This window comes from Panthera tigris, chromosome B4, assembly GCF_018350195.1.
Source record: "Panthera tigris isolate Pti1 chromosome B4, P.tigris_Pti1_mat1.1, whole genome shotgun sequence".
In the NCBI taxonomy this organism is placed as follows: Eukaryota; Metazoa; Chordata; class Mammalia; order Carnivora; family Felidae; genus Panthera; species Panthera tigris.
The window spans coordinates 130506435-130520210 of NC_056666.1; the positions used below are offsets into that span (position 1 = coordinate 130506435).

The 13776-nt window shown below is 52.8% G+C and overlaps 1 protein-coding gene across 1 annotated transcript; it reads left to right on the forward strand.

Annotated features, from left to right (window-relative positions):
* The first annotated feature begins 34 nt into the window (after positions 1-34).
* Positions 35-10156, forward strand: POLR2F (RNA polymerase II, I and III subunit F). The gene is made up of 5 exons (XM_042993246.1): positions 35-169; positions 2275-2344; positions 5268-5398; positions 9415-9486; positions 9978-10156. The coding sequence occupies exons 1-5, from the start codon at positions 150-152 to the stop codon at positions 10066-10068; spliced, it is 384 nt and encodes a 127-aa protein (XP_042849180.1). The 5' UTR covers positions 35-149; the 3' UTR covers positions 10069-10156.
* Positions 10157-13776: the final 3620 nt, after the last annotated feature.

Genomic DNA, 13776 nt, shown 5'->3' on the forward strand with positions numbered 1-13776 from the left:
CGGCTTCGGCCTGCCTACCGGAAGTACTTGCCTCTGGGTCACGGCGCAGGCGCAGAGCACGCGTGGCGCCGCTCGAGGCGGAGGCGCGCTGTTTTCGGGTCTCCGCGCGGGTCCCTGGCGCGGAGTGGGGTCGCTGCGGCGCCGGCGTCATGTCAGATAACGAGGACAAGTGAGTGCGGGAGCTTGGGAAGGGGCGGGTGAAGCGGGAGCCTGGGTCGAAGGAGGCCGAGGAGCCAGGCTCGAGGGGCAGTGTCTTGAGGGGACTGCGGGTGCTGAGTGGGCCCGCGGAGCTGCGGGGGAGAAGGGCGGGGGGCCGGGAGGAAAGATCCATCCAGAGGCCCGGCTCGAGGAGCAGTGAAAAAGGTCTTTCGGCCGACTTCCAGCGAGCCGGGCTCCGTGTCTTGTAATGAGAGTATTGAGGTGAACTAGGCATAGTCTCTCGTCCCCGGGGGCGCCTTTTCTAGAAGAGGGGACAGGCCCATAAACAGATAATGCAGGGTCGTGTGAGAGTACGTGGTAGACGTACGTAGTAGAGAAGGAGTCCAGGGGAGAGTCTGGCGAGACTCGGGGGGTGGTAAAGGTCTGGAAGGGTTGCAGGAATCTCGGTGAGAAGGTAGTGGCTTGGACTGGGGTGGCACTAGGAGAGGTGGTGACGGCAGGTGGTTTTGAATTCCGGATCGATGTTGAAGGTGGAGCCCAAAGATTTCCTGACACGTGGGGTCGGAGGAGATGCGTCTTATGAAGATAAAAATAGTGGAGTCAGGGGCGCCTGGGTGGCTCAGTGGGTTAAGCGTCCGACTTCGGCTCAGGTCGCGATCTCGCGGTATGTGAGTTCGAGCCCCGCGTCGGGCTCTGTGCTGACGGCTCAGAGCCTGGAGCCTGTTTCGGATTCTGTGCCTCCCTCTCTCTCTGACCCTCCCCCGTTCATGCTCTGTCTCTCTCTGTCTTAAAAATAAATAAATGTTAAAAAAAAATAGTGGAGTCATCAGCAGTGTGTATATGAAATAGAGTATACTGTATTTTAGTCAAAACTAAGAATCAGGTGAAAACCTCAGCGGAGTGTCGGTAGAGAAGAAGAGATGGCTGGGGACTGTTAGCGCATTCCAGCACTGAGTGCCTGTAGGGAAGAGAGGGGGAAACCAGCATAGGAGACTGAGATGGGACAGCCAGTGAGGTGGGGGATCCCCAAGAGAGAGGTGGCCTTGTAGTTAAGTGAGGGCAGAGTATTGAGCTGGGGAGTGTGTGTGTGTGTGTGTGTGGGGGGGGTGGTGGTGGTCTGGTGTGTCAACTGATAGATTCAGCTAAAGGAGAACAAGACCTGTCCATTGGATTTAGCAACGTGGCAGCCATTAATGAACTTGAGAAGGCTGGTTTTGCTAGAACTGTGGAGGTAAAAGCCTTGCTGGCGTGAGATTATGACACAACTGGAGACAGAAGGTGGACAGCTTTCATGAATTTGACTCCCAAGAGGAGCATGAAGGGGGGAGCCCCCAAGAGGGCTCAGTGGGGGGTACAAGAGAAATAAGTTTTGTTTATTTTTTAAGATGGGAAAATAACTACATGTTTATATGTTGATGGGAATGATCCAGTAGAGATACAGTGATGATGAGTGAGTCCTAGCAAAATTTGGGGGCTGATGGGGGTAAGGATGAAGGAGTAAAATGGAAGAGAAGTTTGATTCACTCATTAAGTAGTTATTTATTGAGCCAATTCTACATACTGAGTGAGATACGGGTATCTGCTGTCTTTAAAAAAATTTTTTTTAACATTTATTTATTTTTTTTTTTTTTAATTTTTTTTTCAACGTTTTTTATTTATTTTTGGGACAGAGAGAGACAGAGCATGAACGGGGGAGGGTCAGAGAGAGAGGGAGACACAGAATCGGAAACAGGCTCCAGGCTCCGAGCCATCAGCCCAGAGCCCGACGCGGGGCTCGAACTCACGGACCGCGAGATCGTGACCTGGCTGAAGTCGGACGCTTAACCGACTGCGCCACCCAGGCGCCCCTAACATTTATTTATTTTTGAGAGACAGAGTCTGAGCGGGGGAGGGGGAGAGAGAGAGAGAGACAGACAGACAGACAAGATCTGAAGCAGGCTCCAGGCTCTGAGCTGTCATCACAGAGCCTGATGCAGGGCTTGACCTCACAAGCCGTGAGATCATGACCTGAGTCGAAGTCGGATGCTTAACCGACTGAGCCACCCAGGCGCCCCTCTGCTGCCTTTGATTCTAGTAAGTGATGCTCCAACTAACTGCCCTCTTCTTCTTGTACAGTTTTGATGGTGACGACTTTGATGATGTGGAGGAGGATGAAGGGCTAGGTGACTTGGAGAATGCCGAGGAGGTCAGTATTTAGCTGTGGACTCCCCTTTTCTGCAGTCCAAGCTGCCAAATAACCCGGCCGGTGATAATCGCCTGAATGAATCTGCCTCTTGCGGGTCACATCCCCTGCCACAAGCACCCCCAGTTAGAGTGAGCAGTGTTCCAGTCCTGGGTGGAGGAAAAGTCCTACAGGGTGGGCCATAGCCTGTGGCTTTGGGGCAGTTGGTTTACTGATGCGTGAAATACCACCTTCATTCATTCAGCAAGCGTGTGTTGATTGTTTGTTATGTGTTAGGTGCCCTATGGGCAGGGTTTCCTTAAGGAGCCCTGGGGAGAGTGATCTGGGATAAAGCTGGAGAGGTAAGGGCCCACATCAGGCAGGATTTTATAGCCTAAAGGCACTTAGAAGCCACCACGTGTTGTGGTTTTTAAAAATATTTTTAAATTTTTTTTTTAAATTTTTTTTTTTTTTTTAACGTTTATTTATTTTTGAGACAGAGAGAGACAGAGCATGAACAAGGGAGGGGCAGAGAGAGAGGGAGACACAGAATCCGAAACAGGCTGCAGGCTCTGAGCTGTCAGCACAGAGCCTGATGCGGGGCTCGAACTCACAGACCGCGAGATCACGACCTGAGCCGAAGTCGGACGCCCAACCGACCAAGCCACCCAGGCGCCCCTAAATTTATTTTTTTTTAAAGTAATCCCTACACCCAGTGTGGGGCTGTGGGGCTCAAACCCACAACCTTGAGATCAAGAGTTGTACTCTCTACGGACTGAGCCAGCCAGGCGCTCCCACCGACAAGTGTTGAGCCGGGGAGTGGCACTATCCCGTGTACACTTTAGAAAGGGCATTCTGGCGTCAGAGTGACGAGTGAGTTGGGGAGGAGCGGGAGTTAAAGACAGAGACCTTGAGGGTCTCTCCATCTAGGCGAGAGACCCGTGGCTTGGACTTGGGTGCTGGTAACGTAAGTGATAAGAAAACGGACAAAAGAGGTATTTTTGGTGGATTGGAGATGGAACTAAGAAAGTGGGAGGTGACAAGGGTGACCCCCAGGTTTCTGACTTGTGTCACCAGGTGGATGGGTTACGAATTTCATGAATGACATTGGGCTTTCTGTGCCATGACTGATGGAGGAAGTGCTTTATGGCTCCTGGAAAGGGAGTGATCCCTCAATTATTTTAGGCTTGGAAGCTGAAGCCCCCATTTTTGGATTTTCTCTTTCTTCCGCACGGCACTCTCGGGTACCTGTTCGCTGAGTCAGAAACGTCCTCCTCTGTCCTGGTCCCCTCCCATCCCTGTTCGGTTGATTTTGCCTCCTACACGTGGTCCGGCCCTGTTTCTGCGTCTCCATTCTCAGCGCTTCAGGCTGGCTGAGGTCTTTATTCCGCTTCACTCACTTTGCTGCGGAAATGTGTTACTGCTCTTGCTGCCGTCAGTCTCCCACCACTCTGCTGGATTGGCCATTCTGCTGCCACAGTCTCTCTTACCTGCCTACCTGATTGCTTACTGCTCGTCTTCCTCTGTGGTCTGCTTCCGCCCTTACCCTCTACAGAATACGCTCAACAGAGCATCTGTAGGGATACCTTTACATTTTTTTTTTTTTAAGTGTATTTATCTACTTGGTGGGGTGGGGGGGGGGCGGGGGAGAGAATCCCAAGCAGGCTCCATGCTGTCAGTGCAGAGCTCACACAAAGCTCGATCCCCTGAACCGGGAGATCATGACCTGAACTGAAATCGAGAGTCAGACGCTTAACTGGCTGAGTCACCCGGGCGCCCCTCTTTAGTTTTTATACCACGTAGTTTACTTGTTAATTTTGTTATCGCTTGTAATATAGGTTCTATAGGGGAAAGAATTTTTATCTGTCTCACTCTTCTACTTCGGGCACTTAGAACACTGACACGTAGTAAGCACTCAATAAAAATATTTGTTGATTTAATTCCTTTGTTTATGTTTATTTTAGTAATCTCTACACCCAACACGAGGCTCGAGCTCATAACCTCGAGATCAAGACTCACATGCTGTATCCACTGAACTAGCCAGGCGCCCCTAATTCTTTATTTATTATAGAATTTATTCTCCTGCCTACAACCCTTTGCACACCTTTTGCTCTAATCATACTTCACAACTCATACATTGTCTCCCACCGCTGTGCTTTTGTGCCTGCAACTCAGCCTACCTGGAATGCCCTTCTCTTTATCGTTGGCTTGGCAGCTCCTACTCCTTCTGGAGTTGCTTGTTTCGTCTCTGGACAGCCTTCCTAACCCCCAGCATGAGTTTGATGTCCCCCCACCTTCTCGTGAATTTCATTGTCCACTTGCCGACCTTTGTAGCACCTGCTGTTTTGTTTACTCTTGTCTCCTCTCCTGACTGTGAATTCTTTGACAGCAGAAATGCTTCACTTGCTGTCTTATCATCCATTATGATGTTTGGCACATGACAGATCCTTCATAAGTAATTGTTGAATACACGTGAGTGCCTGTGTATCCTTGCCTTCACTTTGACTTTTTAGCCACTTGACCTGTTGATTCAGTTACCCTGTCTGAAAGATGGGGTGCTTATTCCTTGCCCCCTACTTAAAGAGACTTGTCTGTGCTGAAGGACTTCTCGGCATATGGCTAATGTTCTGGGGCCACCCCATCTCCAGGCCATCTGCTTCCCTCTTCCGGATGAGGCAGTTGGCTCTGGAATCCCAGTCGTGGTTCTTCTTTTTTACTAGGTCTGAGACTTTGACCAAGTTAGCTAACGCTCTGAGCCAGGCACTATAATGCCCACCACGTAAGGTTATCGTGAGAATTAAAGGAGGTGTCACTAACTGCAGGTGTGCGTGCTGGCACGTGATAAGCAGTAATGGTAGGGGGGATTGTAATCATTGTCATTATCGTCCTTCCCCTCAACCCAGAAAATACACCTGAGACTTTCCCTCTTTTCTGTCTTGGCGTCCAGGAGGGCCAGGAGAACGTCGAGATCCTCCCCTCTGGAGAGCGACCACAGGCCAACCAGAAGCGAATCACCACACCGTATATGACCAAGTATGAGCGAGCCCGTGTGCTGGGCACCCGAGCCCTCCAGATCGCGTGAGTATATGCCCTTTCGTGATCTTTTCTGTCGGTCAGGCCACAGTAAGCTTCCGAGCTATTGATGTGGCCCAGCCGGCACCTGAAAACACTCTCCCTGCTCTCACATGCTAAGCCAAGGGTGGTGCTGTCTCTGTGTGCCGGGCACTGTTCTAGACTCCTGCCCTCAGGGAGTTGGTGATCCAGTAGGAGAAATAGGACGTGAACATCTGAGGAGCCAAGTAACAGTCCAATAGAAACATAAGGAAAGTACAGAACTTGGGTGCCTATTAGGTTAGTGAAGCAAAACAAAGGAAAAAAAAGTGTGAATTCAGGGAGCTAGAGACCATCGTGGGCTGGTGGATCAGGGCTGCTGTGGCAGCACCTGTCTGGCTTAAGGTGGTTCTTGACCCGAGGTGGACGGTGGCCAGCCCAGAGGAGTGGGGAGGCCCTCCGTGTAGAGGCCAGGCTAGAGGAGCGAAAGCACAGAGCAGCCTTGCCTTTCTCCTAAGTTTGAACCCAGGAGAAGAATGAGAAGGTTCAGGAACTAGCCAGTGCACAGGTGATTCTGTCATCTGAACGTGAAAATGTCCGATGGCTGCACATTCACCCTGTCGGCCATAGGCACCGTGGGCGTCTGGAGCCTGTGTCTGCAGGGGCCGGCCAGCCTGCCCGCCAAGGCTGTGCGCGAACAGACCCGAAAGCACCCTCTCTGTAAGGCGGGTGGCTTTGAGAAAGCAGGGACTGTCGACGCTGGGCCACGGACGCTTTTCCTCCCACACTCCCTCTTGGGAGTTACTCTTCTTTCCTACGGAGCAGTGAGTCCGGGAACAGAGGGAGGGCACACGCGCTCTGCATACTGTAACAGAATGTCCTCCCCAGGGAGAGACAAGGCTGAGGAAATGAACCCCCACCCCAACGTCTTACAAGCTGGTATGGGAGATGGGTGTCTGGTCGGATGGGTGCATCAGGTAGGGAATCGTGGAAAATTGGCCAGAAACGCTGGGGTCAACTCTGTGGAGTGCTGATGCTAAAGGAGATTCTAATCTGTGTGTTCCCTCATTTGTTTTCAAATAGCACTGGGCTTTATCCCCCTTACTCCTGTGGGGTAAAGATGACCACCATGTGCACTTCGAACAGGGTTTTATGGGCGGGTAACCCCGTTCCTCGCCTTCTCTAAAGCAGTAGACCTCTCCCTAGCCTGCTTGTACTCTTGGCTGGTCTGGGCGGAATTAGGGCTGCGCTCAGCATGACAGTTGGGATAGTCGCTGGGTCAGGATCCTGTGGGTCTGCACCATCAGTTGTGGCAGCCGCCTGGCGCATGTGGCCACTTATGTTAAGTAAGATGAAGTGAAATTAAAAGTTCAGGTTTTCAGTCTCGTTAGCCACATTTCAGGTGCTCAGTAGCCACGTGTGGCTAGGACTCCATCACAGAGGACATTTCCGTCATTGCAGAACATGCCAGTGGGCAGTGCTTGTCTAAGCTAGAAATGATCCAGCAGAAAGAAGAACTTCTCAATTATCTTTCAAACAAAGAATGATCATATGCAAGCTTAAAGTCTTTCAGTGCTGACTGAGGTAGTGTGCTTGCACCCGCTGGGGATGCAAAGATGATTCCAGATGGTCACAGTCCCCCCCCCCCCCCCCCCCCCCCCCCCCAGTTCTCCAGGTGTTTGCTGCCTTGGGGGAGATGGCTCACAAATAACCAGAACCCAAGGCAGACGGGAGCAGTGCTTTCCAGAAGGCACGAGAAAGAGAAGGGAGTAGTTGTAGGGGTGACTGGGAGAGCCTCATGAAAGGATTAGAATTCAAGAGGGGATGGGGAAAGGCAGGTGGTTTTGAGGGTGACCCAGGTGCCAGAGACAGTGCGAGGAAAGACAGGCAAGCGTGGATTGTGGTGGGGGAATGGCAAGTAGCTAGGGGCACAGGGGCTGGAGAAGATGTCACCGGTGCCTTGAACGACAGGTTCAGGGGATCGGCATGCGTTTGGTGGACAGGGTGGGGCACTTGAAAGTTTGGAGGCGGACATTCAGCACACTACCAAGACCCGTGTCCTGCTTTGCTTTGGGAGAGAAGCTTGGTTCAACTTAGTTGGGTCTGTTGTGCCCCTTCCAGTTAAGGGTTAGGATGCCGTCTGGTGGTTCCCAGCTTGCCGGAAGCCCTCGGACAGCCAAGGGCTGGATCTCGTCCCCTAGTACCAGGTGTGCGATGCCGCAGCTTGTTGGTGCTGGACAAATAGTTCTTGGATTTTTTGGATGAAGTCTCACTCTGGTTTTTTAGCACCACCTGGTGGCTGATGTTTGACACAGCCACTTCCTAAGGATCGTTGCCAAGTTTGTGGGGTCACTGGTGCAGACATAATACCTAAGGGCACACTCATGATTCGCACATTGTGTGCACAAGGCTGGATGAATGAACTTGGACTATTCCTATCTTGAAAGAAATAAGGTGTGGGCAGATTAGGAAAAACAGTTTGCTACATTTTTTAAAGCTTTAAATGTAGGGAAGGACTTACATACTTGAGAGGGGATATAGGGAAAGTTAAACATTTGGTCCCTGCCCCTGCGAAATTTTCAGGGCTTTTGGAAGTAACAGAAATCAAAATAGTAATAAGGTTAGTCAATTACATCGTGTAAACTGGTGGCTCTCAGACCGGCTGATGATCAGAGTCGCCTGGTAAGCTTTGCAAATGGAGGTTCTCAGGCTCCTTCGCTAGAATTTCCAGTCAGGGGTCTGGAGCAGGAGCTGCGAGCCTGTCTTTTTAGCATGCTCTCCTAGTAATTCTGGTGATTGTTAGGTTGGGGACCCGTTAGTACAAACTTGTGCTGAAATCGTGAATGGTGGCATCCTAGAGGAGGTAGGCCTAGAATTGGCATTCCTCCTGTTCATTTTTAGAGCCTCTTCTGAAGAGCAGTTGTTGTTAGGGCACGTGGCCCTGGGTCACAAGGTGCTCTGGTCGAATGCAGAAAACTTCAAATAAGCAGCTACAGTACAGTGAGATCGAGAAGCTTGTGTCAAATGAGTCAGGGCGCTGAGCATTTTCAGGGCGGACGATTTCCAGAGTGGAGACATGTGAGCCCCTCCCAGGCTTGTAGGGAGAGGAAGAGCGTACAAGAGGACGCAGAAGGGAAACAGCAGGGTGTGTACAGGGAGCCATGGGGGGGTGGTAAGGCGGGAACGTGGGATAAGTACAGGCAAGTAGCATGAGAAGGTGCACCTAGAACGACGAGCAGGAGCTAGACCGGGTTCTGGCTGATGGCCGTGGGGCACCATGGAGGGTTGTAGGCAGGTGCGTGCCTGATCGCAGGCCCCGTATGGAGGCTGGAAGAGTAGGACGGCGAGGGGTGTTGCCAAGGTAGAGAAGGAAAATGAGCTGGCTGGGCCCTGAGGCAGGCCTGAGGAGTTGGGTTAGAGCGAGCCTTTGCCTGGCCATTCCTTTGTGCTGGAATACTCTGCCGTGGTTGCCGGGCCCAGGAGTCTGTGATCGGCTCTGCCTTTCTTAAGTGTATGGATCTTTAACTTACGGATCTTTAACTTATTAGTGGGAGGCATTACAGCACAGTGGGTAGGAACATGCGGGATTCAAATGGCTGTGTGATCTTGGGCAGATTACTGATCTCTCTGTGCCTCAGTTTCCTCATCAGTAAAATGGAAATAATAGCAGTACTTACCTCAGAATGGGGTCACCCCCATAAAGAGCTGAGAACAGCATGTGGTTCTTAGTGACCCTTTACTTGTTAGTAACGTTTTAGTGTCGTAGCAGGCAGGACTGTCTCCCATTTTCAGATGAGGATTTGGAGAGAAATTCAGTGTGTCTTTGGAGGCAGAATTTAAATCCAGTCTCCTGGTTCCCACTTGCTTCTACTCACTATGGCAGTGCCCCTGAACACGTTCCCACCCTCCCATGCCCGCCCGTCTCCCTGGAAGGTGACCTTTCTAGGTGAGGACTGGGATGCTGATCTGATCCTATCTGTGAAGTGAGCCCCCTGATTTCCTGCTGGGCCCTTCTCCCCCAACACCTGTCCCTGTACCTGCAGGATGTGTGCCCCTGTGATGGTGGAGCTGGAGGGGGAGACAGATCCCTTGCTCATCGCCATGAAAGAGCTCAAGTAAGTCGCCCAGATCGTGGTTCACTGCTCCTGAGCCCTGCGAGGTATGCCCCAGGTTCTCTGCTGCACACCTCTGCCCCACACCCCTGCCTGGGGGGTGAGATTCTTGTTCCTCTAGGTCCTTAGTTTGTTCTGGAGTCAGCCCGCCAGGCAGGGGGGTGGGAGGGGGCAGGCAAAGGGGGAGGGCTTTGGTGAGGCAGGGTCCTCTCCTGTCTGTCAGAATCTCCCTCTTCCTGCTGCACTTGGCCTTACCTGTATCCCTCCACACTTCCCCTCCTCCCCTCTTCAGCCCTCGGATGGCAGAGCCTTTCCAGAGCCACCGTCCCCGGGACGCAGGAACTCTCTTTTTATTGTAATTTCTTTTCCACATCTAGTCCTAAGAGGATGCTGCTACGACTTCCCTCCCCTTGCATTCTGCACACAGTGTGTCCCTTCTGCTATAGAGCTCGGGTCACCAGCCCTCATATACTTGTGACTTCTCCCTGCCACAGGGCCCGAAAGATCCCCATCATCATTCGCCGCTACCTGCCAGACGGGAGCTATGAAGACTGGGGGGTAGACGAGCTCATCATCACCGACTGAGCTGGAATCATCTTCCCGACCGTGCCTCATCCTAGTTTCTATTTTCACATTCTTTATACATGTAAATAATAAACCGTTCAACCTTTCATCCCCCTCTGCCTCCAGCTCTCTGTGATGCCCCCTCGCTCCTTCCCTGATAGCACCCTGCTGCCTGGCGGGTGCACCCATTCCTGTGGCCCCGTGACTGTCAGCTCAAGAAGCACCAGGGGCCTTACTCCTTGTGGGTCCCCCGCATCCCTCCCTCCATCTCCCTGTTCACCAGCGCAAAGGCTGCTGCAGGGAGACACCTCAGCTGCCTTCCCAGCAGACAGACGAGTCTTTGTGCCCAGGGAACTGGTTGCCACGGAAACCCCCAATTTCCTTTCCAGTGGGGACTGGCTTCAGGGGCTTCTCCCTTCTCAGGAGTATCACAGAGCAGGTCTCATCAAGCCACCCATTGTTTCCTGAGGACCTGCCTCGAGCCTCTTATCGTGGGCTCGGATCCCCTTTCAGGAGCTAGTGCCCCAGCAGGAAGCTTGGGGATGCAGTGATCTCCCGCCCTCCCCAGGCAGAGCCCTGCTGGGCAAGGCAGCAGCTGGAGCGAGGACTGAACACCTGCCCACCCCTGTCCCAGCCCTGTCCCCACTCCCCAGGTCACCGCCCGTACACTGCCTTCCGTGGCCTTCTGGTCCGCCTCCGCCATCCTCTCTCCTTCCCCACCTCTGGAAGATGTCCTTTCCCTTCTGTGTAGGGCCCGTGCTCCTCCCAGACCTTGACTGGGATGATGGTGGGCAGGGAAGCAGGGCTCCTGGGTTCTAGGTATGACATTAAATCGGGACTGGAGCTCCCCTTCCTCTGCCCTAGGCTCTCCTGGGTCTCCTGTTCTCTTCACCCTCCTTACCCAGCTTGCAGTAAGACCAATCACGTTGCTTCCCCTCTCCCTTGTGGGGACAGGAAGAGGGTGTATCTTGATACCAACAGAGATAGAGGGGACGGTTGGCTCCCTGAATATTCCAGCCTTGCCCTCCATTCTGCTGCCAGTTCCCCTTCCAGGAAGAAGAGGGGCAGGCTTGCCTGACTTCTGCAAGAGGCAGGGCCTCCTGGGTGGGTGCTCTGTGGACAGAGTGGGAGTAATGAGCGTCCCCGGGGGCGGGAGGGGTGCTTGCCACTCTGAAGAAGGGTTAATCCGGGGAGCAGTGGACTTCGCACCCCCTTCCTCCCTCCTCCAAGCCTGTGGAGTCCTTTAATCAAGTTGGGTGCTGAAATTCCAGCTCTGAAATGCCGCCTTTGTGCTGGCGTCCAGGCGGCCGCCCCAGAGCGCGGGGTCACTTTCTCGGCCCCGATCCTCTAAATGGTCTCTTTGTTCCTGCTGGGCCGCTCAGTATCAGATGTGATTAAAGGGAGATGGGGTTTGGGCGGGGGAAGAGAGAAGGGGATGGGAGAGGGAGTAGGGGGTTAACCCTTAGGGGATAAGGTGTAAGGGAGATGGAAAAAGGGGTGGTTTTCCTCCCGTCTCCCTTCCCCTCTTTCATGGAGTCCGTCCCTTGCTGCTCAGCTGACCAGGCTGGGGCATAGGCTCTTCAGTCCTCGCCAGAAACATGTGGCCCCATCTCTATGCACATGGGGCCACTGCCCTGCTGAGGCCCAAGCTCATCCAGAACCTTAGGTCTAAGGGGTGAGCACAAGCCAGGTCTTCCAACTTCTCCAGGGTCATTTGTCCTCTCTGGGGCCACTTTCCCTCCTCCCGTATCCCCAATGACTTCCCAGTCCATCTCTGTCTCATGAGAGGCAGGGTCCTGGTGGTGGCGGTTTCATCTCGATGAGGCCCCTCCCCTCTGCCTTGCTGGCTCTGTGTCCACAACCCCACTGACAGCAGGAGCAGTGAACAGACTGGAAATGGACCAACAACCTGCTTTTCAATAGAGGGGAAAGGGTGGGTTGTAAAAACTGCGAGCACCTAAGGTTAGTACTGATTGATCCCTGACAAAATTCTAGAACACGTTGTTGCATGTTTGAAAACACATAGCTAATAAAGAGGAGATCCAGGAGCCGTCAGGGTTTCGAAGAATATCGCCAAATGAGCCACATTTCCCTTTCTCAAAGGTTACTGGTCTGGTAGGTTGGTGGGATAGAGCGAATCTTGATTTTAACAAGGCATCAGGCCAGTCTCTGCATACAGCCACAATGGAGAAGTTTGTACTTCTAAATAGATTCAAAATTGATCAGGCAGTCTTCCCCTAAGAGTACAGATAATAGAACCGATGATGGAGAATCTTCAGTAGTGTATACGGGCCCGTCCCTGTTCATTTCAACTTTTTTTTTTTTTAAATTAGTGACTTAGGATATTCAAGTCTGCAGATCCATAAAGCTCGGAAGGAGCGCTAATAAGTTGGACCCAGAATTCCAAGACTTAATAGAGGTGGGGAAATGGTCAGATCCGACAAGATGAAATCTATTAAAAATCAGCATAAAGTCCTGCATTTATCCACAACATAACAAACAAAGACCCCAGAGAATAGCTTCTGTATAGTTTGGGCTGGAGCCCACAGATCGAAGAAACAGATGAGGGGGCTGGGGATGCTGGTCTGGAGCAGCAAGAGAAATATCACCAGATTACAAGCAGAAGTGTGGCCCGCAAGCCACGGGCAGGTGAAAGTGACGGTGGTTCAGAGCACAAGCTCCGGAGTCCCCTGGCTTCAGATTCTGGCACCAGCCCTTCTCAGCACCCACTTCTCGAAGTTTCGCAGCTGCCCGTGAGGAAAATAGGGAGAATGAGCGGGTCCACTCCTAGGCCTGAATGGCAGAAACCACTTGGCCGAGCACTTGGCCAAGGAGCGCTCAGTGCATGGTAGCTGTTGCTGTTGCTACGCGCGGGGTCTAAGGAAGACTTCCAACCGCCAGAACCATCCATCGGTGGAGCGTGGCGGTAAAGAGGTTTCCCTGGTCCCTGAGAACTGTCTGGAATGGCACCGGGGGGAGAGCTCTTGGGAAATGAGCCCTGGAGGATTAGGTTGCGTGTCTGCCATCCTGGGTTTATACCCAGACGCAGGCAGCTGCCACGAAGACTTGGCTTGATCCTGGAGTAGACCAAGGTGTGTGTGTGTGTGTGTGTGTGTGTGTGTGTGTGTGTGTGTGTTAGGGGAGAGGGGGCACAGAGAGGGGCGCGGTGAGCGAAGGCCCATCGACACATCCTAAAGGACAGGCCTGCTGGCTGCAGGCAGCCAGACGTCAGGTTTGACCCCCGCCCCTCTCTCAAATTCCCACCCCCTCTGCCAGGCAAGTAAGAGGGGCTCCTTGGAAGGTGCTCTTGCTGAGTTCCAGCTGAACGGCAAATGAGCCACCTGCAGCGTGGGCACAGCTGGGCTGGGGGAGAGCTCCCGGCGGAGGCCTCAACCCCGAACTTAACGCTGAGCCCACGGGGATGCCGGCCGTCCCCATACCCTGCCTGGCCTCCGCCTTCCTTCTCAGGGGAGAGAGGAGTCCTTTGGATGATCTGTCCTTTGAATTCCACCCCTAGGCCACTTCCAGAGAGCATTTGAGGGAGCCCAGTTGAGGGATAAGAAACCAAGAGACAGGCCAGGTCAGGCCCACCAAGCAGGTAACCGGAACCTTTAACTTTATTATGTGGAAGGCTTAATGCAGAGTTAATAGGGGCTGGAGTACCTAGGACGGGGGCGAGGGGAGAGGGAGCTACTGAGATAAATAAAAGGGGGCAGTCATGAGTTACAT

What these genes read in the sequence shown, in the direction of transcription:
- POLR2F (XM_042993246.1), top strand. Translation starts at nt 150, where the DNA reads ATGTCAGATAACGAGGACAA. An exon ending in ACCCGAGCCCTCCAGATCGC is followed by an intron (nt 5,399 to 9,414) that starts GTGAGTATATGC and finishes CTGTACCTGCAG; the next exon opens with GATGTGTGCCCCTGTGATGG. An exon ending in ATCGCCATGAAAGAGCTCAA is followed by an intron (nt 9,487 to 9,977) that starts GTAAGTCGCCCA and finishes TCCCTGCCACAG; the next exon opens with GGCCCGAAAGATCCCCATCA.